At 40.2% G+C, this 26,156-nt stretch overlaps 1 protein-coding gene and 1 pseudogene across 3 annotated transcripts; one reads left to right on the top strand and one right to left on the bottom strand.

The window, feature by feature from the left end:
* Positions 1-990: 990 nt before the first annotated feature.
* Positions 991-4,687, bottom strand: LOC308632789 (eukaryotic translation elongation factor 1 epsilon-1-like; annotated as a pseudogene). The gene is made up of 3 exons: positions 4,667-4,687; positions 1,408-1,702; positions 991-1,184 (listed from the first exon to the last, which is right to left on the bottom strand). The product of its transcript is annotated as a eukaryotic translation elongation factor 1 epsilon-1-like (transcript).
* Positions 4,688-5,122: 435 nt separating this feature from the next.
* Positions 5,123-25,428, top strand: PCYOX1 (prenylcysteine oxidase 1). 2 transcript variants are annotated; one of them, XM_081264318.1, is made up of 6 exons: positions 5,123-5,305; positions 6,298-6,504; positions 7,640-7,814; positions 19,766-19,977; positions 21,472-21,621; positions 22,035-25,428. In XM_081264318.1, exons 1-6 carry the CDS (start codon positions 5,194-5,196, stop codon positions 22,691-22,693), a joined length of 1,515 nt encoding a protein of 504 aa, XP_081120444.1. In that variant the 5' UTR covers positions 5,123-5,193; the 3' UTR covers positions 22,694-25,428. The 2 variants fall into 2 exon arrangements, with proteins under 2 accessions (XP_081120444.1, XP_081120445.1); XM_081264319.1 differs by lacking the exon at positions 6,298-6,504.
* Positions 25,429-26,156: the final 728 nt, after the last annotated feature.

The following is a 26,156-nucleotide window of genomic DNA, read 5'->3' as shown; positions in this document are numbered from 1 at the left end:
AAGGGCTGGGGATGTGGCTCCAGCGGTAGCGCACTCGCCTGGCATGTGTGCGGCCCGGGTTCGATCCTCAGCACCACATACAAACAAAGATGTTGTGTCCACCGAAAACTAAGAAAATAAATAAATATTAAAATTCTAAAAAAAAAAGTAGTAAAAAAGATATTGAAAAATCTTGATATTGTTATGTTCTTAAATATGTGTTTATAATACCTACATCTCTTCCATTAACACCTCCACCCTGTCCTCCTTATTCTATTCCATTAGCCTCCTTGTTTTTTTTTTTTTTTTTTAATTTTTCAGCCACGTTTACTAGCTCACATAAATATTTAAATCAAATACATCTATCTTCCCTTTCTCAATCCTTGGGATAAGTTATCACAGTTTATTTTAATAAACAAAGTATGGTAAATATCCATAGGAAAAAGAATTTTAAAATATGAAAGAGAGGTTAATAAATAGCCAAGTACATCAACCATTGAAAGTACTGCCTTTTTTTTTTTTTAAAGATAAGCCACTGATTTGCAACTTTTATTAAAATAAATTTAATCTTTTAAAAACCAGGTAATTTATAACTTGATTTCACTTGATTTTTTGGGGGACAGCAGTTGAATTTTTTTACATCAAAATTTGCAAAACTGGGCTGGGGATGTGGCTCAAGCGGTAGCGTGCTCGCCTGGCATGCGTGCGGCCCGGGTTCGATCCTCAGCACCATATACCAACAAAGATGTTGTGTCCGCTGAGAACTAAAAAATAAATATTAAAAATTCTCTCTCCCTCTTTCTCTCTCTCCTCTCACTCTTAAAAAAAATTAAAAAAAAATTTGCAAAACTTCAACTAAAGAACAAATAAAACATTCAGACACAGTTTTACACTTCAAAAATTCTACCAACAAATAAACAATGACAGCATATCAATTTACATTAGTACTATGGTCCAGATGCACTTTCCATTTAAGACATTTTAATCACGCCGTGTGTGGTATGGTGACTTCTAGTGGGAGTTAGTGTATAGTCTGTTCTTGATGAAGACAACACTAGACAGATGTTGCCTGATGCCTGGGTAATGCTAAATGTGACAAAACCTGCGAGTTGAGATCTTTCTCCTTTTCTTGAGCTGTCAGGTCAACTATAAAGTGATGAAGTCCATAGTACAGTAGAATATCTGCTAAGTTAAAGTAAGGTTGACTTTATCTTTTTTTTTTTTTTTTTAAAGAGAGAGTGAGAGAGGAGAGAGAGAGAGAGAGAGAGAGAGAGAGAGAGAGAGAGAGAGAGAGAATTTTTAAAAAATATTTATTTATTTATTTATTTTTTAGTTCTCGGCGGACACAACATCTTTGTTGGTATGTGGTGCTGAGGATCGAACCCGGGCTGCATGCATGCCAGGCGAGCGTGCTACCGCTTGAGCCACATCCCCAGCCCCAGGTTAACTTTATCTTCAAGATACAAATTCAGATCCTTCAACAGAGTGTGGATATCCTCTTAACTGGGGGTGTCTATCTACTCGATGACCCTTTACTCCAGCCACTGCTGAACTGTTGCTTTTTCTTCTGCAGTACTACCCAGCAAATACTCCTTGTTGGCTTCTTTGACTAGATGAGTTGCTATGGTAGTCAATCCTGTTAGGCTTGGACCATTGTTTGAAGAACTGGAATCTGTTGCTCGCCCTGGGCACTATACTTATTTCCCTTACTCAGCCCCAGGGACTTCGGGACTTATCCAGCCTAGCCTCCTTGTTGACCCTCAAATCTGCAAGGCATCTCTTAGCTTCTCTTAAATCCTACAAATTTTTGCTAAAGTGCTACCTACTCAATGAGGCTAACCCTGACCATCCTATTTAAAACTGCAACCCATTTCCCATTCCTCTCACCCTAGTCTCTATATTAGATTTTTTTACCTATTTACTTATTTACTCTAATTACTACCCCACATTCCCACTGGGATATCAACTTCATTAGAGGATTTTTTTTTTTTTTTTTGTGGTGCTGGGGATTGAACCCAGGGTCTTGTGCATACGAGACAAGCACTCTACCAACTGAACTATATCCCCAGCCCCCTCTTTTTACTTGTTGATGGACCTTTTATTTGCTTATTTATATGTGGTACTGAGAATTGAGCACAGTGCCTCACACATACGAGGCAAGCACTCTACCACTGAGCTACAACTCCAACCCCAAGCTTTTAGTTTTTAAAGAGTCTGATTTTCAAAAATATCTAGACCATTTAGAATGGAACACAACATTTGTTTAATGGATAAATGCTTTTTCTCTGAATTTTCTACTCTGTGTCTAAGCTAAACTTTTCTTTGTATCCAACTCAGATTCCTCCCATCCAGTCCATTCTTTTTGTTCATTTTTTTAGTTGTAGATGGACACAATACCTTTATTTTATTTGTTTTTATTTTTATGTGGCACCAAGGATGGAACCTAGTGCCTCATGCATTCTAGGTAAGCGCTCTATCACTGAGCCACAATCCCAACCCATCTTTATGCTCTTATAGTTGTCAGTTAGTTTGTTTCTTTGGGTAAAAGTATTGTAATAATAGAAATGGGCTCATTTTATAAGCATCACTCAGCCACCAGCTTTCCTGAACTAATATATTGGGAAAATAGTTATAGACCAGACATTCTTATTAATGAATGCATAGTGTTCTACTGAATGGCATCTAATAGATGGAAAATGAAGAATCCCCCAAATAATGTGGCCTGAGAAAAAGGGAGTAAAAAGAAAGCCATGCGTTGACAGCTTTCATTTCCCAAGACAAATGCTTCTCTGATGCTAATTGCAGGCAGGAAAGAGGTGTCTCCTCACACTGAGGTGATAGCCTCTCAGGGGCACTGACCTTCCTTGGAGTAAATCCTCTCCAGATGCGGAGCACAGACCCCTGACCCAAGAGCTCAAATTTCTCAGCACTCAAACTGACCCCTTCACTTATAGAACAAACCCCAAATTCCTGGGTGCCCAAGAAAACTGGTATGCTCATTAGACCACCTCTCAGGATAACCTATATAAATCCAGTCCCTTCCTATTTCAGGGGCTCATTTTCCACTAGGAAAGTGGGTCCCACCACGGCATCATTTCATCCCTGCATCCCCTGTTCCTGTGTTAAACTTTGTTCCTGAATAAAGTGCTGATCTGATCTGTGAAGTTTGTGTTCATCCTGGTCTTCTTGTGTTAACAACATTAGTATGTAGAGAGGAAAAAATAATTTTTCCTCTATCCTTCTGATTAGTGTCGTTCTCCTTGATTCGTACAGATCCCTGTAACAAAAGACAGATTAACAAGAGAAGAATAAACAAAATGTTTACCACATGTATATGTAGAAGATACCCAGAGAAATGAGTAAATATCGGGCTGGGGATGTGGCTCAAGCGGTAGCACGCTCCCCTGGCATGCGTGCGGCCCAGGTTCCATCCTCAGCACCACATACAAACAAAGATGTTGTGTCTGCTGAAAACTAAAAAAAAAAAAAAAAAAATAAGTACTTAAAAAAAATGAGTAAATATCTAAGAGGTGACTTTGAATTCAGGTTTATAGCATCTTCAGTGAAGAACAGTAAATTTTTTTAAAAAATATTTTTTTAATTGTAGATGGACACAATACCCTTATTTATTTATTTATTTTATTTGGTGCTGAGGATCAAACCCAGTGCCTCTCACATGACAGGCAAGTGCTCCACCACTGAGCCACAACCCCCAGCCCCTAAGAACAGTACATTTTTAAAGAAATGACAAGACAAGGAAAAGGATTTTTGAGTCTCTAGGGGCAGTAAATTGTGGGAAGACAAATAAATGGTAGAGAAAAGCTCTTGGATAAAGTTAGATATAGATTCCTCTGGTCATGGCTGATTAAAGCCTGCCAAAAGACAAAATTATGACAAATTTAAAGGTTTTCATTGGCTTTTTAAAAATATACCTTTATTTCTAAATGGTGCTGAAGATCTAACCCAGTGCCTCACACGTGCGAGGCGAGCGCTCTCACTCTGAGCCACAATCCCAGCCCCTTCCATTGGCTTTTATTTGTGATTCTAGAGTTGGGAAATGCCTCATTCTGTAAAATAGAATGAATATCCAATGAGCTGAGCAGAGGAGGTTGGCTTTATAGACAGAAAAGGGCTGAGGAAAGCAGAAACAGAGGACAAAAAGCATATTAGTAATTTCAAAGTTACTTCTCTTTGAAAGATTAAAGCAAAGAGAACTTCTTTCTCTTGTCTGCTATAACCAGCCTGTTTGAAAATTTAGCTGTGTTATATCTCTCCTGATTTCTTGGAAGTCCGGTCAGATAACATAGTTTCAGCTTGGTGGCAAGGAACTTTAGTATGAGTGACTCCATTTGGTTTGGTTTGGTTTATTGGACCTATTGCAGGAACGCTGTCCAGACTAATGGTTTCCTATATTTTTTTTTTTTTTTTTAAGATCTAAATTTGTCTTCAGAAAGTAACTCTTATCCTTTCAGGTAGAGAGGGAAGAAGAGACACCTTTGTGTTTGAAAATTTGTGTCCTACTTTTAGGCAATTTTGGTGGGACAGAGAGCTTTTCTTGTACCTACATTTTTACAGTTGCCTTCAGCTTTAAATAATCTTTATGCCAAAGAGGCATATTTTGAGATGCACATTCTGGGCTTTTACAGATACACTACTTTTATTCATTTCTGTCACTATATTGTGCTACCTCCACTTTGCACTGCCCCATCGCCAGTCTTATTTTTCTTTTCACCCAGTACCATTTACCCATTTGTCTCATGAGGCCCTGGAATAAAGTGATCACTCAATAAGCATTTGTTGCCGCCCTGGCCAGTTTCTGACAGCTGTGTGCGTTCTCTGTGATGGTGTGATCCAGGGGACGAGAGAGCGCACTAGCGAAGAAAGGTGTTTTATCGAGAGGAAGAACAGATGGGGCAAGCTTCTAACCATGCCTTGGATCTTTTCTGAAGGAGGGTGGGTTTCCGAGAAGCGTAGCGCGCTTGGGGGACTGAGTGGCCTAGGATACGGAGTTGGGGTGGATTTGGGAAGCGAGGGACAGGGCAGGGGCGTGGCTTGTCAGGGGCGTGGCCGGGGAAGAACTGGGCGGGCCTGCGCCGAACCTGGGCGGGGCTCGGAGGGCCTGGCAGTCTAGGGGCGGGGCGAGTGAGCGCGCAGACGCGCCGCTGCGTGGGGACTGCGGGGAACTGGAGGCCGGTTGCTGCGTTTGGGAAGGCCATGGGGCACGTCGCCGGGGAGCTCGGCTTGTCGCTGCTGTGGCTGTGGCTGCTGCTGTGCAGCTGGGGGTGCCTCGGTAGCGCCGAGCTGCGGGCTCCACCGGAGAAGATCGGTAGGCCAGAAGGGGGCGGCGCGGGAGGGCTCTGAGCGTAGTGCGCCCAGGTCCGAAAGCCAGGATTCAGGCAGGGCGGGCAGGTCGCGCCTTGACCGATTCACACCTGTGGTCAGCTTTCCGTCTTCCTAAAGACGGATTGCGCTTCCTGGGCTTGGAGAGATGCCCACTTGAAGCATGGGCTGTGATGGGGACCAAGCGTCACTGCAGCCCTAGTCTTGGAGGCCTGGGGCTCTCGGGAGGATAGGGTCCTTATTGCTGCCTTCCTTTATGCTGCCCTTTCGGGAGGCCAGTCTTTTGACCGGTCCTGGAACGCTTGGCTGCTCCTGCCAAGCAGATTTCAGTCTCGCCCAGACACAGCACAGGGAGCAGTGCAAACAAGCTGACCCTGTCTGCTTCCCTTGTTAGGCTGAAACCCCCTCTCCCCCTCTCCACTTTGCTGAGGTCGGCCTGTTCTGAGGCCCTGGGATTGCCCAGTTTCTTTGCCTAGGGTTGCTGCAGCTGCCGAAATAATCTATTCTGTTTCTCGTTTCAGTCGTCTTGGTTTTTTACTTCTGGTCCCTTTACCCACCAGTTAAAGCTCTGTTATTCCGAATCATTAACCTGTCTACACTGAGTCTACCCTTGAGACAAAGAACAAAGCTAGGCAAAAATGGCGGCCCCTTTATTTAAAATGCATCCATGAGTTGGGACACGGAAAAGGGGCTTGCAGGCCCACTGGTGCCTCCACAGACCTGTGAGAATCTTTGGGCATCTGGAAAAGAATTGAATTGATGTCAGTTTGTAACTTAATCTGCATTTGACTGGGAGCACCCTCTGTCCACATTCTGGGAGTTCTTTCATCAGAACCTTCCCCTTCAGGCTTCCCTAAATTGTTGACAGTAGCCTTGCATAACCTCTGTTATTAGCTTGTGACCTTTTGAAGGCAAAACAAAACCCACACTAGTAAGAAAAAAGAAAAAACAAAAAAACTTCTTTCTTTCCTCTCATAGCAATTATTGGAGCTGGAATTGGTGGCACTTCATCAGCCTATTATCTGCGGCAGAAATTTGGGAAAGATGTGAAGATTGACCTGTTTGAAAGAAAAGAGGTGGGGGGCCGTTTAGCCACCCTGACTGTGGAAGGGCAAGAATATGAGGCAGGAGGTTCTGTCATACATCCTTTAAATCTGCACATGAAGCGTTTTGTCAAAGACCTAGGTATGTAATTTTGGTCTTAGAGCTAAGCAGAATTCAGTATGACCAACCCTGGATATTTTTATCATAGGAAGAACTGAAACTTTTCTGCCTTGTTTATTGTCATTTACAAAGAAGTTGGTGAAATAGTTTCCCTTACTGTCCAGATAGCAGTTGGTGCTGTTTTAGGAGTCATTCTCCTGTAACGGGAGACTAGTTATCTGTATCTTCTGTTATCTGGAATTACAGCCATGGGGTTGAGAAGATGGCTGTTGTTGTCAATTCTTTTTTTTTTTTTGGATGGGGGTGGTTACTGGGTATTGAACTCAGGGGCACTTGATCATTGAGCCATCTCCCCTCCCCATTTTGAATTTATTTAGAGAGGGTCTCACTGAGTTGCTTAGTGTCTCGCTTTTTTGCTAAGGCTGGCTTTGAACATGCGATCCTCCTGCCTCAGCCTCTCCAGCTGTTGGGATTACAGGCATGTGCCACCCTGCCCAACTGCTGTTGTCAATTCTTAAACCTCTCAGTTTTCGAAGAATCAAGAGAATGTTTTGAGCTAGCAGAGACCTTAGAGTACTCATGTTACAGCTGAGGAAATGAGACCCAGTGGCTTGGAGTGCCTGGCTTAAGGTCATTCACACAGCTATGGGTGCTGACATGTGCTCACTGCTCAGGATATTTCACTGCTGCCTTGCCAAGCAGAGGTGCTGGACAGGTTGTGGAGGAAGTCTGGCAGGCCTCTGCAGGCACTTTCTTTAGGAAATATTGTGAAAATTTGGCCTCCTTCCACTTACCTGAAAAATCCAGTTTTGCAAAAGAAGATTCAAATTGGAATGGGAATGCCTCTTCTCTTTGGCTACCTTGTGCATCCCCTGTGGGTGCTTCCTGTGCTTCTGTCTCTGTGACTAAGAACAGCCAGTCTAATGAAGATACATCTGCATGATCTTCTGACCCATCCTCTAGGGAATCTGCTTTTGGACAGTGCAGTGAGTGTTAGTGTATCATGCTCTTCTAAATAGAGCTCCTTTAATGTATCTCCTGAGAATTGATGGAAGCCCCAAATTCACAGTGTTCCTGGGACACCCTCTGGATTGTTTTCTTTCATTTGATCAGCCTGGAAACAACTGACTTAGCTGCCCTTTCTCTATTTTTGCAGGTCTCTCCACTGTTCAGGCTTCGGGTGGCCTACTGGGGGTGTACGATGGACAGACTCTGGTGTTTGAGGAGAGCAGCTGGTTTATAATGAACATGATTAAACTAGTTTGGCGCTATGGATTTCAGTCACTCCGAATGCACATGTGGGTTGAAGATGTGTTGGACAAGTTCATGAGGTAATTTTTCTCCCCTTTCCATCTGGTTTAAGACCTTTAGGAACAGTCCTGTATCTAACTGCAAGCCCCGTTTGTAAGATTCTTAGGCACACTGTTTTGTAGAAAACATGCATTGATCCTATTGGGAATTGAAGTTGTAGTTTGTTATGTGCTTCTGAAATGTACTTCACAAATGCTTCTTTAGTGTTGTCACTCTTAGGTGCTCTATAAAAATCAACTCTTTGAATTCTCATGGCAACTTTCTCAGGTAGGTACTATTATTGGCTTCTTTCTATAGATATAGAAGGTGGAGGCATCCAGAGGTTTTAAGTGTATAAGTTCATCCACCTGGTAAGTGATGGAGCTGAGTTACCAGGTAGTCTGAATTAGAGTCTTAGTGTCAGCACTGTGCTGGTGTGTAGATGATTGAAAGGCTATAAGAAAACTCATTTAAGCTTAAATGAAGTTTTTTTTTTTTTCTCTTTCATTCATTCCCTTTCTATCTTTCTTTCTGCCTGCCTTCCTTCCTTCCTTCCTTCCTTCCTTCCTTCCTTCCTTCCCTCCCTCCCTCCCTCCCTCCCTCCCTCCCTTCCTCCCTTCCTCCCAGGGATTGAATTCAGGGCCTTGCATATGCTAGGCAGATTGAGCTATATTTCTGGTCCCTTGAATGAGTTTTAATAGTGATATGATATTTCAATGAACCAACAGTCTGAAGTAGAGTATCAGGCTTGTGCCCTAAGAATTTAAATGTCAGTATTAAATGACAGCAGTCAGGTGACCCTTTTTCTTTTTTAGTCTTTTCTTTATTTCCTTCCTCTCTCTCTGATTCTCCAAGTGCTAGGGATCAAACCCAGGGCTTTGAGTATGTCAGGCAATTATTCTACTACTGAGCTTCTATAGCTCCTAGATTGTACTGTTTTGGATTTTGAAAAGAATTCCCATCTCAGCTGGGTGCGGTGGTGCATGCCTGTAATCCCAGTGACTCAGGAGACCAAGGCAAGAGGATTGATTGCCAAGTTCAAGACCAGCTTCAGCAATTTAGTAAGACCCTGTCTCAAAATAAAAAGGGCTGGGGATGTAGCTCTGTGGTTAAGCACCCTTGGGTTCAATCCCCAATACAAAAAAAAAAAAAAAAAAAAAAAAAAAAAAAGAATTCCCATCTCAGCAATTTTGGAGGCTGAGGCAGGAGAATCTCAAGTTTAAGGCCAACCACAGCAACTTAGTGAGACCCTCAGCAACTTAGTGAGACCTTGTCTCAAAAGAAAAAAATAAAAAGGACTGAGGATGTAGCACAGTAGTTAAACACCCCTCAGTTCAATCCAAGTACCCCTACTCCACCAAAGAAAAAAATAGAAAAAGAATTCTCAGACTTTATGGTATTGCTGCACTTCCTCCATCTTAATTTTTTTTTAATTAGAGCTTTATAGTTATACATAGTAGTAGGTTCCTTCTGACAAACTCATACATGCCTAGAAATCAATTTCAGTTCATGATTCCCTCCTTTTTCCTCCTGTCCTCCTTCCCCCTCTCTCTCCTTTCTCTACTTGACTTCCTTTTGCTTATCTATTAATTTATATTTGATTGGTTCTTTATATTATCTTGTCCTTCCCTCCCCCTTTCCTTTATTTTACTGTAGCTTCTGTATATAAGAGAAAATATTCAACTTTTGAGTTCCTGAGTTTGGCTTATTTCATTTAGCATAATAGTCTTCATTTCTATCCCTTCATTTCCACCAGCAAATGCCATAATTTCATTCATTTTTATGGTGAGCAATATTCCATTCTACACACACACACACACACACACACACACTCTCCACAGTTTCTTAATCCACTCACCTATTGACAACATCTGGGCTGATTCCATAATTTAGCTATTGTGAATTGATTGCCATAAACATTGATGTGGCTGTGTCACTGTAGTATGCTGATTTTAGATCTTTGGGGAAAATACCAAAGAGTGGATGGCTTGATCATATGGTGGTTCTATCCCTAGTTTATTGAGGAATCTCCATTCTGCTTTCCAGAGTGGTTGTACTAGTCTGTGGTCCTACCAACAATGTCCAAGTGTTCCTTTTTCCTTACAACCTTGCCATCATTTATTCTTTTTCCTATTTTTAAAAAATATTTTTTAGTTGTTAATGGACTTTTATTTATTTATTTGTATATGGTGCTGAGAATTGAACCCAGTGCCTCACACATGCTAGGCAAGTGCTCTTCCACTGAGCTACAATTCCAGTCCCTCTTGTTCCTATTTTTGATCATTGCCATTTTGATGGAAGTCAGATGAAATCTTAGTGTAGTTTTTTTTTTTTTTTTTTTTTTTGGTACTGGGGATTAAACTCAAGGGCACTTGACCACTGAGTTATATTCCCAGCACTATTTTGTATGTTATTGAGAGACATGGTTTCACTGAGTTGCTTAGCATCTTGCTTTTGCTGAGGCTGGCTTTGAACTCACAATCCTCCTGTTTCAGCCTCCCGAGCCACTGGGATTACAGGTGTGTGCCACCATGCTCTTCTTAGGTAATTTTGATTTGAGTTTCCCTGGTTGGTAGAGATGTTGAACATTTTGTCATATATCAGCCATTTGTGTTTCTTCTTTTGAGAAGTTTCTCTTTAGTTCTTTTATTATTGATTGGGTTATTCAATTCTTTTTGTTAAGTTTTTTAAGTTCTTTGTGTATTCTGGATATACAAATACTCCTCCCTCTTGGAGGAGTAGCTGGTCCAGATTTTCTCCCATTCTGTAAGTTCTCTTTTTATGCCCTTAATTGTTTTCTTTGCTGTGCACCTTTTTAGTTTGATGACATCTCACTTATTGAGTTTTGATTTTCATTTCTGGTGCTTTGGGGGTCTTGTTAAGGTAGTTGGTGCCTATATTTATGTAATGAAGTGTTAACCCTGTTTTCTTCTAGCAGTTGTAAAGTTTCTGATCTAATTCCTCAGTCTTTGATCCATTTAGATATGAATTTTGTGCAGGGTGAGAGAGAAGGGGGTCTAATTTCATTTTTCTACATATAGCTATCCAGTTTTCCTAGCATCTTTCCCAGCCTTATAAAAAGGCTATCTTTTCTCCAAGATATATTTTTGGTGCCTTTGTCAAATATCTGATGGCTCTCATCTTTTTTTTTTTTTTTTTTTTTAAAGCATAGAAGAGTAAGATTTATCTGGGAACTGCAGCACATACCTGTATTCCCAGCAGCTCCAGAGGCCGAGGCAAGAAGATCTCGAGTTCAAAGCCAGCTATAGCAAAAGGGAGCTCAGTGAGACCCTGTCTTTAAATAAAATACAAAATAGGGCTGGGGATGTGGCTCAGTGGTTGAATGCCCCCAAGTTTAATCCCCAGTACCCCTCACCCCGCCCCCCCAAAAAAGAGTAGGATTTATTTAAGTAAGTAGAAAAGAGACAGTTTCTTCAGGGCAAAGATAAGAAATGATAGGGGTCACTCCTTGAATACACTAGTCTGTGGGTTTATATAACTACTGGATAGGATGGCCCCCATCCTTGACATTTGTTTGTATACACTGATCTTTATGTTCATCATACATCTCTTTCTTTGTGTGAATCAGTATCATGTAAGTTTTGTTTTGATGTTTTTTTCATTCTGTAAAACAGCTGGAGAGCTGTGCATGGTGGTACACACCTGTAATCCCAGCAACACTAGAGGCTGAGGCAGGAGGATTGCAAGTTTGATGCCAGCCTCAGCAACTTAGTGAGACCCTGTCTCAAAGTAAAAAATAAAAAGGGCTGGGGAGGTGGCCCAGTGATAAGTGTCCTTGGGTTCAATCTGTGGTGCCAAACAAACAAAGAGCAGCAACAACAACAGTTGAAGAGAACGTTGGTATTCAGCCAGCATGTGCCAGTTATGCATAGTAGTGAAGGGCTTGGGATGTAGTTTAGCGGAGTTCTTGTCTATCATGCCTTTGTGTTATTTTAAGCCATCAAGTTTATTATAACAGGGAAACTAATATACCTCTTTTTTTTTTTAAAGAGTGAGTTCTTAGAGAGAGAAAGAGAGAGAATTTTTTAATATTTATTTTTTTTAAATTTTTTGGCGGACATAACATCTTTGTTTGTATGTGGTGCTGAGGATCGAACCTGGGCCGCACACATGCCAGGCGAGCGTGCTACCTCTTGAGCCACATCCCCAGCCCTAATATACCTCTTGTACATCTCCTTGCTGTATCCTTGTGCCATTCTTCTTTTCAGGATACTAGCTAAAGATTCTCATACTACTCCTCACTCAGAAACCTTCAGTGCTCTCTATTTCATAGAGTCACAGCCAAAATTTGTACCATGGTACAGAAGACCCAACAGGTCTAGATTTTCTGTCTTTATTTTTAATTTATTTTTGTTGTACACTGACTGAACTTTGAATCCTGAGCTGCTGGGATTAAAGCTGTCCATCACTGTGCTTCTTTTGCTTTAAATAGATTTTTTTTGAGTACCATTTTAATTATTATTATTTTTGGGGTACCAGGGATTGATTTCAGGGGCACTAGACTACTGAGCCACATCCCTAGCCCTATTTTGTATTTTATTTAGAAACAGGGTCTCATTGAGTTGCTTAGTGCCTCATTGTTGCTGAGGCTGGCTTTGAACTTGAGATCCTCTTGCCTCAGCCTCTGGAGCCCCTGAGATTACAGGCATATGCCACCATGTCTGGCTTGTTATATATTTTTTGAATTATTCTCTAACAATATTTTAGGACAACCTTGATTGTTAAAAATAAACTAATTAAAATAACTTTATTATTTTAATACCAACTCACTCTATCATGGCTTTGTAACCCCCACCTTTTGTAGTTATACAAATTCTATCTTTCTTTATTATGATCTCATTATCACAGTTTTGTCATCATTGCTTTATGCAGTTGTCTTTTAAGTGAAATAGGAGAATAAAAGTTACAAACAAATATGCCTTCAAACTGCCTTTTATATTTACTTCTGTAAATGTCTTTACCAGTGGTCTTCTTCATGTGGAGTCAAGCTTTTGCCTAATATTCTATCTCAGCCTCTTTTTTTTTTTTAACTTGTTGCCACACTTTACTTATTCTTTAATATATTAATTGTTAATATACATATTAAAAAAATTAGCAGTATATTTTTGTCTGAAATGGTCCTCTCCTGAAGTGCCAGGTGGTAGCTGTAATTCTGGCTTCAAAACCAAAACTCTAAATGTTTAATAATTAAAAAATCAGGACTAGTTGCCGTTGTACTCCAAACAAGCTAGCCTAGCTGAAGAGAAGAGGAAGGGGAAGAGGCCCGAGAGAGGAAGCTGTAAGATCTTGGACCAGTGGCTGTGGCACAGCTGGCAGAGAAGTAGCATCATAGTCATCTGAGCAGTCCTGGTGTCGTCACCACTTATTGGCAGAGGAAGGGTCCTGTGTACCCTCCTGTGCTTAGTTCATTTTTTTTTCAGGAGGGAATAAGAGTCAGTTTAACTTTTTCTTTTTTCAAAATTCTTTTTTAGATACATATGACAGTAGAGTGTATTTTGACATATTGTACATATTTAGCTTTGGATTTTGACCCAAGTCAGGGAGCTTAGAAAAGTGAGCCTTGGTCCAATTTTGGCAGAATAAGACCCACATTAAGGCACAACCTAGATCTGGAAGTGAGGGAGTCATAGGCAAACAGGACCAAATTTTCAAGAATAAGGAATGTGAATTGTAATCCCTACTCCCAGAACTGAGGAAGGGTCCTGAAAGCAATAGAAAAGATAACTTAGAGAACAAAGGAAAATAAAACTATCCCCTTGCTAATAAAGTAGATAACCAGCCTCCTCTCTACCTGGGGATAGCCTGGTTAGAATTTGTTTTAAAGGCGACTGGTTGACAAAGCAGGAGGGAGGACACGGAGAAGTCTTTTTCACCCTTCTCCTTAGATCTCTCTAGGGCAGGAAGTGACCCTATGGGCAAGATTGGCTAGTTCCTTGGCTTTATGCATTAATCTGGGAGGCAGCTAGGACACTTGTTCAGTTATTCTTACTATGGTTGTGATTGCAGATGGGGTGGCCCATTGACTGGGACCCTACGTCTGCATCTGTTGCACTTCCATCATGACAATGAAGAAGTAGTAATCAAGGAAGGCAGGCTAGAGTTCCAGCGGGTATACCCGGGTGTAGTGCAGCATCCACAAGGGCAGGATTACCAGTCCCGTGATGATAAAAACAATAGCCAAAACCATGAAGATGTCACGTAGTTAAACATCTTGGCTGATTATAGTCTGAAGAGTCAGGCAGAGCCAAGATGAGAGTTTCCTCTCAGAGGTAATTGGCAAAACAGGAGAAGCTTGACAGTTGTGATAGCGTATACCTGTGATCCCAGAGGCTCAGGATGCTGAGCCTGGAGGATCACAAGTTTGGGGCCAGACCCTGCAATTTAGCTAGGACCTAGCAACTTAAATCATGTCTAAAAATAAAAAAAATGTGTCTCATTGGTTAAATGCCCCTGGGTTCAATCCCTGGTCCCCGCCTCCACTCAAAGAAACAAACAAGCTTTTGGTTGATGTCAGAGGCAATGCTGAAAGTAGTGACCAGAAGAAGGAAAGTTCAACCGTGGTACCAATACTGAGAAGGGATGATGCTCTCTATGGGATATCTCTCCCAAATTTTCCTCATGTCATAGACCAGGGCTTACCCACAATGATGGCCATCCCAGCAACGAAGGCAATCAGGTAAAATGTGAACCTCCAACTAGCTTCTCAGAACTTCTTGAGGAGAGTGGGCTGGTTTTGATTGCAGTGATAGCAGAACCAGTACTCCACCTGGCATCCAGAGAGCCCACTCTACCAGGACAAAAGTGTTACGTCCGCCTGCTTGGGCTGCTTGCCACTGGTTGGGTAGCAATGCTCCAAGGTAGCATTGGGAGTTGCCTGCAGCCAAATTTTCCCCTTTACATTCAAGAAGGTGGTCAGTGGTGTAGCCATGTAACTGAGGAAGGGACATAAGTGAGAGGTGTTTGGTTCTTTTGAAATGCTCCCAGCCCCTAAGCTGGGAGGGGAAGGAACTGCAGGCTCAGGCAGGGTAATCTGGGTCTCCATTTCATGAGAACCCCCTTTCCTCCAGCCTCCTGGTCAGCCTATAAGAGTAGGGCAGATCTGCTAGTGTTGAATTTTCTGTTTTTTGTTTACTTGGGAATGCCCTAATTTTGTGTCATTTTGAAGGATATCAGCCTATCATCCCACTATCTGTGGCTTCTATGGTTTCTAGTGAGAAGTCAGTTGTTAAGATTAACTGAAGACCCTTTTATGGGTAGAGTTTGTTGAACATCTTGGATGTGCAGATTAATGTTTTTCATCAAATTTGGGAAGTTTTGGGAATTAATTTTGGTACAGGGACTGAGCTAGTGGTGCTTTACCATTGAACTTTCCCCCCCAACCCTTTTTATTTATTATTATTTTGAGAAAGGCCTAAGTTGCTGAGGCTGGACTTAAACTTGTGATCCTCCCGCTTTGGCCTCCTAAGGTACTGGGATTAGAGGTGTGCGCTACTGTGCCTGGCTGGGCCTTTATTTTTTTGAATAATTTTATGTCCCTTTCTTTTCCTTTTTTCCTTCTAGGATTCTCAGTGTTTGCATGTTGGTAAACTTCAGGTTGTCCCATAGGTCTTGTGGCTGCTTAATTTTTTAAACATTTTTTTTCTTTCGTTTCCTTAAACTATACTTTCAGTTGATCTGTCTTCAAGTTTGCTGGTCCTTCTACCATTTCAAATCTATTGTTTAGTCCCTATGGTGAGTTTTTCATTTCAGGTATTATACTTTTCAACTCCAGAATTTTTTTTTTGGTACTGGGGATTGAATCCAGGGTGCTTAATAACTGAGCCATATCCCTAGCCCTTTTTTTTTTTTTTTTGTTTTTTTGTTTTGTATTTTATGGGAGACAAGGTCTAGCTAAGTGCCTCACTAAGTTGCTGAGGCTGGCTTTGAATTTGTGATCCTCCTGCCTCAGCCTCCCAAGCCGCTGGGATTACAGATGTGTGCCACTGTGCTTGGCTTGATTCTTTTTTTTTTTTTTTTTTAATCACTTTTTCCTCTTTGTTGAGATTCTGTATTTGGTGAATGAGACATTATTCTCATACTTGATTTTATTCTTTAGACATGATTTCCTTTAGTTACTTGAACATATTTATAATAGTTGATTTAAAGACTTTGGACTGGGCATGGTGGACAGCTCTGGAAACTGGATTCTCCTGGACCCCAAGGCTGCTTATTGTTGCTACTATTGGTTTGTTTACTGACTTTCTGGGATCAGTTCTGTATCCTTTGTCATATAAGGCCACTTAAGTGTGTATGTTGGTGTATATTTTCAGTGCTCCAGCATATAGTTTAAAACTCTACTTTAGCCTTAATTTCCTGCTTACTCTAAGCCTCAAAGTCTGTAAAAGTTGACGGATAGATGGAAGCTGTCTCAGGACTTTCCTTGGCCCAGGACAGACAGCCTTGCACAATCACATGACTTTCTAGATTCCTGGAAACATTTTCATTCCTTAGTATCTTTTTATAGTTTTTTAGTCAGCTTCTTATTAGCCCCAATTGGTATCACAACCCTAAGGCGGCAGTGATGTTAAATAGTTGCCAATGATTGTTTTTGGACAAATGGTTTGGGATGGGAGCTGGTTTGTACAGAGTGAGGTCTGAATCAGATCAAATAAAGACAAGCCCTGAAGATAGTGCTTTTCCTGAGTTCCCAGATAGGTCAAAGAGTGACATTTCTCTGGGGATTATGCTTTTTTAGGAGCTCCAAATCCATTCTGCCTTTTCCAGTGGCTTCTGGCTTGGTGGTTTCATAGTTGTTGTTGCAAGTTGGCTGCTTTTTAAGGCTACTGCAGAGCTGACAAGAGGGGAATGGGAATAGGCAAATTGTAATTCTACAGAGCTCATCGTTTTTATTGAGATTTAGCAGTTTTCCTTGAATAAATACTCCTTATAGTTTGTTAAGGGTTTGATTTATTTCCTGAGTTCTGAAAAAGAAATGTTGACATTTTATTTTTGTAATTTAGGGCCTCATGCATGCTAGGCAAGTGCTCTGCCACTGAGCTACATCCCCAGCCCAGTGCTGACAGTTTTTGCCAGTGTCCTCACTCCTTGCTCTCATGGAGGAGCTGATTTTCAGAGGTCCTCATTAACCATTCTGGAAGTGTTTCAAGTCCTCTGCCCCTTTTCTGAATGTATGTTTCCTGTCCTACTGGGTCACTGTGCTTCAGCTGCACTGGCCTCACTGTTTATTCAAGAAACCAAGTTCTGTTATGTGCCTTTGTACTACTTTTACTTCTACCTGAAGATTTACCCCCCAGGTGTTTGCATGGCTTGCATCTGCCCTCCCTCATCTTTGTTCAGGTGTTGCCTTGTCAGCGAGACTTCCCTGACCACTGGACTTGTTTCTTGAGCCATCTTATTTACAATTACAACTTTGCTTGCCCCATGCATTCCTTTTCTTTTTGATTTATTTTTCTCTTTAATACTTATCCTTGTACCTATTAAATAACTTACTTTAGTTTCTTGAATTTTATTACCTGTTTCCTAGAGTATAACACAAACTGCCTGAAGTTAGTGATTCTTATTATCTATGTTATGTTGACCTTTGTATTTTCATCACCTAGAACAGTGCCTGGCTCAAAGTTCATAAATATTTGTTGACTGAATAAGTAAGTAAATATTAAGGGTTATAAAAATGTCACTTGGAAAAAAAAAAGACTATAAGCAGTCTTACCAGCAGAAACTACCAGCTGTTTACATGTCTGATTTTTTAGTTGTACCTACTGTTGTATAATAGGTACAATTCTCAGCGTTCATATTTGAGGTCTTGACTCACCCTCCAGATGGACTTATCTCAGGAGGCTTGATTGAATGGGGGTGAAGTTCATTGGCAGATTATTTGACTCATAGCACCACTTATAGGTTATTTAATTGGTTATTATTTTGTCATGCTATTAGCCAAAGATTACTCTTCATCTTACGTTCTATTTAGTTGGTTATTTTTCTGAAGAACTCAGTGTTTGTTGCTTTCCTTCCTTCTTTCCTTCTTTCTTTTGATTTAAACCAAGGGCCTTGCACTTGCTAGTCATGTGGTCTACCAAGAATTCAGTGTTTTCATATTAGTTTTTCCTAGTTCCTAAAACTAAAACTCAAATGATATGGTTGGATAATGTTGTTTTAGTATTTCTGTTTTGGCACTGAATCCAATCATTTTTTTCTAATAAAACCTTATTTTACATTTTGTACACTACATTCTTTTAAAAAATTTTTTTTTTAAGTTGTAGATAGACACAATACCTTTATTTTTATTTATTTTTATGTGGTGCTGAAGATCGAACCTAGGGCCTCATGCATGCAAGGCAAGTACTCTACCACTGAGATACATCCCCAGCCCCTGTACACTACATTCTTAGTAGGTAAAACTGAAATGCATATAGCCAGGCACAGTGGTGCACATCTCTAATCCTAGCTACTCGGAAGGCTGAGTGGAGGGTCAGAAAGTTTGAGGCCAGCCTCCTCTACTTAGTAAGATTAGTGTCAAAAAATATTGGTAAGTCTTTGGGGATGTGGCTTATTGGTAGAGTACCCCTGGGTTCAATCTCCAGTATTGAAAGAAAAAAAAAAGCTTATAATATTGTCTCTTTACTCTCTAAAAACATTATTATTATTATTATTATTATTATTATTATTATTATTTGAGAAGAAACTTTATATAAAAGCTTTCCTCTTATGATCACTGAGAAGTATCTTTCCTTGGCTCTTATTTCTTCCTTTATTTCATATATTTATCTGTGTGTGTGCCCTGTCTATAACTGTAGCTTCTTGAGGGAAAGGAGCCATGTCTTGTCTTTATACCCCTTGCAAAACCTGAACAACCATTCATTGAATTACTACAAGTGTTAATTTGTGTAAATGTTCTTTAAAAATCCATGGAGTGCAAAGAAATGTCATGTGATATTTTCTGGGAGTGAGTGGCATTGATATTAAATTTTATGGACTTTGGAGATAGTGACATTCCTGTGGACTGGGAAGTTGGGCAAGACTTTGCAGAGAAGGCAGGACTCAAGCTCTCTGGAAGAGATGTAGCTGTTCTGTGTTTGGAATGGGAAGTCCAGAGAGAGGGAAGAGCCTATACAGTCCTGAGGGGACTATGCAGAGATAGTTAAGATCAGTGAATGGGTCAGAAGTGCACAGGTGGAGGATGTGTGAGTGATTGAGGGTAGAAATGTCAAGTTGTGCTTTTAAGCCTTCTATTTGCATGTCACCTTTAGACAAAGCCTTTTGCTTCTAACTTTTTCATTAATTAATTAATTAATGTACTAAGGATTGGAACCAGTGGTGATATACCACTGAACTTCATCCCTAGCCCTTTATATTTTTGAAACAGGGTCTCACTGAGTTGCCCAGGCCAGCCTGAATGTGTGATCCTCCAGCTTCAGTGTTCTGTGTAGCTGGGATTACAGGTGTGTGCCACCACACCTGCATGCAATTCCTTTTTTTGATATCAGGCTAAATGATCTGGACTTTTGTTTAATAAGCAAGAATTTTTGGGTAGATTGAACCCAAGGGTGCTTTACCACTGAGACATATCCCCATTCCTTTTTGAGACAGGGTCTCATTAGGTTGCTTATAGGCTCGCTAAGTTGCTGAGGCTGACTTTGAACCTGCAATCCTCCTGCCTCAGCCTCCCAGGCCACTTGGATTATAGGTGTGTGTTAGCATGCCCAGCCCCATTTCTTTATAAGGTGATCCTAGTGCAGAAAAAGAAGAGTGTGTTCAAAGGACCATGGACTTCAGAAGAGGTGGAGGATGGGGGAGGGCCAAGAGCCTCTGGGAGAGCTGGGGAAGGTGATGGCTAAGCTGTGTCTCAGAGGATAGGTAGAAACTCACCAGAAGGAAACATGGAAGTCAATTTGACTTTTATGATGTTCTTTTCTATCTTTATATATCCCCCATCTTTTTTGGTGCTTAATGGCATTTTTCTTCTTTTTGCAAGGATCTACCGCTACCAGTCTCATGACTATGCCTTCAGTAGTGTAGAAAAATTACTCCATGCTGTAGGAGGAGATGACTTCCTTGGGTTGCTTAACCGAACACTTCATGAAACCTTGCAGAAAGCAGGCTTCTCTGAGAAATTCCTCAATGAAATGATTGCTCCTGTCATGAGGGTCAATTACGGTCAAAGCACAGACATCAATGCCTTTGTGGGTAAGCCAGGCCTTGAAAAAGTGTTGCATGATTTTTCATAAAAGAACTTGATGGTGTTAGGATGGTTCCTCACTTTGGGCCATGGTTTGGAGAAGGCTGTCTTTCTCAAAATTGCAGACATTGCTGGGCATGGTGGTGCACCCCTATAATTCCAATGGCTCCAAAGGCTGAGAGAATTGCGAGTTGAAAGCCATCCTCAGCAACTTAGTGAGGTCTTGAGCAACTCAGTAAAGTCCTGAGCAACTCATTGAGACCCTGTCTCAAAATAAAATTAAAAAGACTGGGATCTCTGCTGATGGTGTCACCAGTGACGCAATTTTTCCAAAGGAGCTGTCAATTGGCTTGGTGTCGTGGCATTTCTGTATCCTCCTCCCTTCTACTAGTGATGGTCTAAAATTTGGGGGCCAACAGAGGTGAGGCAAAGAACCTCACCCCCCCACTGGCACCAAGGCTAAATTTGGGGGCCAACAGAGGTGAGGCAAGAACCTCACCCCCCCCCCACTGGTGCATAGGCCTATCCACAAGCACGGCTGAATGCTGGACCGGTAGTCAGTGACGGGTTGATCCGTTTGCAGTGGTGTCAACCTAAGACAGGAAGCTGACGCCTAAAGGTCAGTTTTCCCATGACGGGTAAGAACCATATGTTGAATTGGACAACCTACCAGGCACGGTCCTTAAGCCACATTGCTTGTTGTTTAATTAATTAGAAGGGGGGAGATGCTGAGGGCCGTTGCCAAGTAAGAATGACGCATTGATATTTCCTTGCCAGCGTACCCCATGTTAAATGGACTTGCCTTGGAAATTCGCTGTTGACATTGCATGTAAGGTGACCTTGCTCAAGGACCAAGGCGGATCCGCGTTTAGAGCTGATCAGGTTTGAGGAAGTATCCTGGTCCTTGGGTTTAGGGCGTTCCCGGTTTAAGACAATAGGGGTTTTAGGGAAGTTGGAGGTTGAAGATTATTGCTGCCGGGATTAGGGTGTTCCTGCTGCTTGTTCCTGTTGAGTTCTCGTGAGATTCAAATGGGATTTTGGAAAAAAGCCTCGTGGAGTAGGTGAATTGGGCGGCGGCAGAACGGGATTGCCCCAGAACGTGTGTGGAGGCCGGTGTGAGTTCGGGAATAAAGAATTGCTGTTTGAATCTAAAAAAAAAGAAAAAAAAAAAAAGACTGGGGATGTGGCTCAGTGGTTAAGGAGTGGTTAAGGCCTACTGGATTCAATTCCCAGTACCAAAACAACAACAACAAAAAAACCCCCAAATTCAGACATTTTTAGCAAAATTATGTATTTATAGGTGTGTATTTTTAGGAGAAGGTTCTTAGCTTCCAATAGTTAATTGGTTCTCAACTGGGTAAGATTTTGTCCCAAAGGGCCATTTGGCAGTGTCAGAAGACATTCTGAACAGAACATTTAATTGGAAAGGGAGAGTGGTTATTGGGCTTCTTTCAAAGTCAGAATGAAAACACATTTTTTTTTTTGTCCCCTTTTGACAACAGGGGCAGTGTCACTGACTGCTGCTGATTCTGGCCTTTGGGCAGTAGAAGGTGGTAATAAACTTGTTTGCTCACGGCTCCTCCAGGCTTCCAAAAGCAATCTTATATCTGGCTCAGTAATGTATATAGAGAAAACAAAGACCAAGCAGACAGGTGAGTTTGAATTTTTATTTCTAATTATCCCTGCAGAAAATGGTTGTTCAGTGAGAAAAACTCCTTTTGCATCCCTCATTGTTTCAAAAAGATAGAATTTTAAATTGTTTATGTTATACCATGTAGAAATATTCCCAAATGTTCTCAAATACAATGGCATGACTCTTTGGATTTAAAAAGCAATCTCATCAAGAGTAACAATGCCATATTTTGTATTTATTGACATTCTGAATAGGAAATTGTCCTCAATGTAATAAAATTGCAAGGAACCTTTAGATAGCTTAAGGGCTAAAACTCTTTAATTTCTTGGAATTAAAGAGAAACAATATTTAAGTTTTAGAATTATTTTTAGATGGTATAAAATACAGTATGTTAGAAACACTAAGAAATGTGTGCTGCCTTTTTCTTTCTAGGAAATCCCACAAAGATGTATGAAGTGGTGTACCAAAGTGGATCTGAGACCCACTCAGACTTCTATGACATCGTCTTGGTGGCCACTCCATTGAATCAAAAAATGTCCAACATTACTTTCCTCAACTTTGATCCTCCAATTGAGGAATTTCATCAGTATTACCAACATATAGTGACAACTTTGGTTAAGGGAGAATTGAATTCAACTGTATTTAGCTCTAGAGCCAAAGATCAGTTTGGCCTGTCTACAGTTTTGACCACTGATAGTTCAGACCTGTTTATTAACAACGTTGGGATTGTGTCCTCTGTAAGAGAAAAGGACAGTCCTCAACCATCAACAGATGGAACATATGTTTGGAAGACTTTTTCCCCAGAAATTCTTACTAAACAGCAAATTTTTAAGCTCTTTTTGTCCTATGATTATGCTGTGAAGAAGTCTTGGCTTGCATATCCTCACTATAAGCCCCCGGAGAAATGTCCCTCCATCATACTCCATGATCGGCTGTATTACCTCAATGGTATAGAGTTTGCAGCAAGTGCCATGGAAATGAGTGCCATCGCAGCCCATAATGCTGCACTCCTTGCCTATCACCGCTGGAATGGGAACGCAGACATGATTGACCAAGATGGCCTCTATGAGAAACTTAAAACGGAGCTATGAAATAACATTCTCGTTTTTCCTCTCCTGCTTCCCCATGAGTACCACTGGCAAAAAAAAAAAAAAAAAAAATCTGAGCAGAAATGATTTTGAAACAGATATTTTGCCATTTTCATCATTTTACAAAGTAATCCTGTTGTGTTCCAAAAAAATTACAAAGGTTTGGATAACTCTTGCCCTTATCCATCTCCAAAATTTCTTGCAATATCCGTTGGCAGTGTTGCCCAAGCTTGTCTGAGTATAAGAATCATCTGGAGTTCGTTAAACAAGGGTTCTCTCTTTGAGATTCTAATTCAGTAGGTTCAGGGGTGGGACCCTGGAGTTTGATCAAAAGTGTTTTAAGATGAGTACTTGAGGAAGAACTTAAAGACATCTTAGTTGGGTACTAGTTTATTTGAGCTTCACAGCTGAATAAAATCTTTAGTCAGATAAAATCACTCTGGAAGTTGGCTCTTAGTAATTTATATGCCTTTTTGATGTAAATGCCTAAAACCTTGACTTTTGATTGTTTATGTTTTGATTTTATTAGGGGTAAAATTCAGAAGTCATAGAGAGTATAATCTTAAAATTAAAAAAAATGGCATGTAGGCAAACACTCTGTCACTGAACCTCAACCTTCGTTCTAATGTTCTCACTTGAGGAGCTTTTAAAAATTACTGATAGGCCCTCACAACTAGAGATTAGGAGTTAAAGGACTGAGGATACCAACTTGTCATTAAAAGGAGGACTAAGGATACCACCTTGTCAGTTTAAAGTTTCTAGTGTGCAACTAGAGAAGCACAGATGGGGGAATTAAAATGTCTATAAAGGGTTTTTAAAAAGTGCCTTAAAAGTAGTAAGAAACACAAAATATCAGAGCAGATCCATTGCAAGGAATCTCAATGAGAACTTCAGAATTAATCTTGATAGTAAGAAACACTGACAGCCTAACAGCAGAGGCAACTTCTATAACCCTAGAGCAGCTGGCATTAGAGAAGGACATTTAGAATGCCACTAAACTTAACCAAGTTCAGATAGTTTTGGAATGTTAAATGCATCAGTTACTGTAGCATGTGAGGTGAAAAGTTGGTTGCTAAAATCTCAGTGGCAGTGGCTCTCAACTTTGGCTGTTAGAATCAGCTGTAGGGCTTAATGCTTCCTGTACACAACCAAACTTGAGAATCAGTTCTACATCTGCTATATGGAGATCATGAATCAATGTCATAGTCACTGGTAGAAAAGAACCCATATAAAGCTTATGCATTAATAATAACTGAAACCAGGTTAAGTGCCAGATTATGGCAGTAGCTACTTTAGCAAAATAATGTGAGAAAATGCTGAGTCTTAACCATTATTTCTTCCCTACTATGTCTCTGAATATTGATATCTGAAAAAAACTGCCAAGATAGTTGATATAGAGGCAGGAATTAAGTTTATCATTTGTTGAAGGGTTATATTTTTTCTAATTTTATTCTTATCAAGTATGTTAAGAGGCATTTATGTTCTCCTTTTGTGGTTTTAATGAAGACTATTTGTAGTGAATGTAACATTGTTATATGCTTTGATAGTCCCTCCCCCATCTGAGGGAAATTATGTAGGAATACTCCTAGTGGATTCCTGAAACTGTAGACAGTATACATAGCAAAAGACAGTCTTTTCCTATATATCTATACACATATAAAGTTTAATTTATAAATTAGGCCCATTAGATTATAACAAATGTTATTTTAAACTTATTTCTGTCATTTTCCATTTAGTACACTCAGACCGTGGTTGACTAAGGGTAAACTAAAAATTGGAAAATGAAACCACAGGTATGGGAGGACTACTGTAAATATTGGTAAATACTAATGAAATGGTTTAACTTTTATCATTTGTACACTGGTTTTACAATGGGATATATTTTTTCTTGTAAGAATACCTATTTAAAATGTTTCATATCAAACCTACTGACTTAAAATTCCAGTAGGGCATCTGAAATTGCTTCCTCAAAACCAAAACAGGTTCTAGCAGGAGTATTAGGTAGTTTCAGTATAATTACAGTATTAAAAATAATAGTTTTTTCTAGAAGAAAAATTAGTATTAAAGCCTGCTATTCCAGGCTCACTAGTTTTAATGTAACTACAGCATTAAAGAATAATTTTATTAAAACAAAAATACTATCAGGTTTTGCTATTCCAGGAGATTATTATTATTATTTTTTTTAACAGAAGAGACTGGGAGAAATGATGTAGGGATGGAATGAAGACAACTCTACTCCAGTGGTTCTCCAGCTGAATTAAGTATGATTTGTTATTCAACACATTTGTAGTGGGATACAAAAACTTTTATTTAAGTTCTAAGGTGATGCTATTGTTCTAGGAACCACACTTGGGAGAAGTGTGAACTGGTTCTACAAGTTAGTTCTGTATGGCTGCAAAAATTACCAGCAGTGAAAACAGAAATGCTAAAGAATATACTGGACTTCTTGTCAACTCATTTTACTGTGATTTAGTTTGATCCCTTTGGCTGTTCTTTTGTTTTAGTTTCTATAAATAGGAAATACTATATCTATACTCTTCATTGTGTTAAAAAACTTACATATTCCCGTATGTATTCATGTATACATAGTTTTAACTGATTTGCAGGCTTTTTTCAGATCATAAAAATAGGCCTTAAGCATTTTCTTGGAATGTTTAAGGTTAGACTTATAATACAACCATCTGTAATAAACCTCTCATTTGAGCTTGTGAGCCATAAATAAAATTTCATGAACTAGATGAATATATTGTGGACAGCATTCTCACTGCTCTTCTCTATTCTAAGAGCCACAATACACTGGAATGCTTTTCTCTGAAATTCTATTTCTATGCTTCAAAATTTCTCCATGTAATGATTATGTTTAAAAAATAAACCACTGGGCTGGGGATGTGGCTCAAGCGGTAGCGCGCTCGCCTGGCATGCGTGCGGCCCGGGTTCGATCCTCAGCACCACATACCAACAAAGATGTTGTGTCCGCCGAGAACTAAAAAAAAATAAATAAATATTAAAAAATTCTCTCTCCTCTCTGTCTTTAAAAAAAAAAAAAAAACCAACAACACTATATTATTACGTCCTGTGTTTTACTTCTGTTGCACTATACTTAGAATGTAGATGTACAGAATGAGCAGTCGTTATCTGCAATGCTACAACTTTTTTTTTTGGAGCACTCATACCAGTCCTCATGCGACTAGCTGCTGTCAAAATGCAGCAAACACTAGCTTTGGGTCTCATCCCATAACTTACTGTTTGTACAAATATTCTGAAATCTGAAACACTTCTGATCCCAAGCATTTGGATAAGGGATAATCTACACTTGGAAAAGTCAGAGTATAAGTTACCAGTTTACATGTTTCATAGTAACCCCACTCATGCATTCAGGTTGGCTGTTTCTTTCTCTCAGCACTAAAAAATGGAGAAAAATCCTTATAATGTTTCACACTCAGTAAGATTCTCCTATTTTAATGTA

This window comes from Spermophilus citellus, assembly GCF_964194105.1.
Source record: "Spermophilus citellus genome assembly, chromosome: 13".
NCBI classification, from domain to species: domain Eukaryota; kingdom Metazoa; phylum Chordata; class Mammalia; order Rodentia; family Sciuridae; genus Spermophilus; species Spermophilus citellus.
Note: the sequence above shows the minus strand (reverse complement) of the source record. Positions and strands in the feature narration are given on the sequence as shown.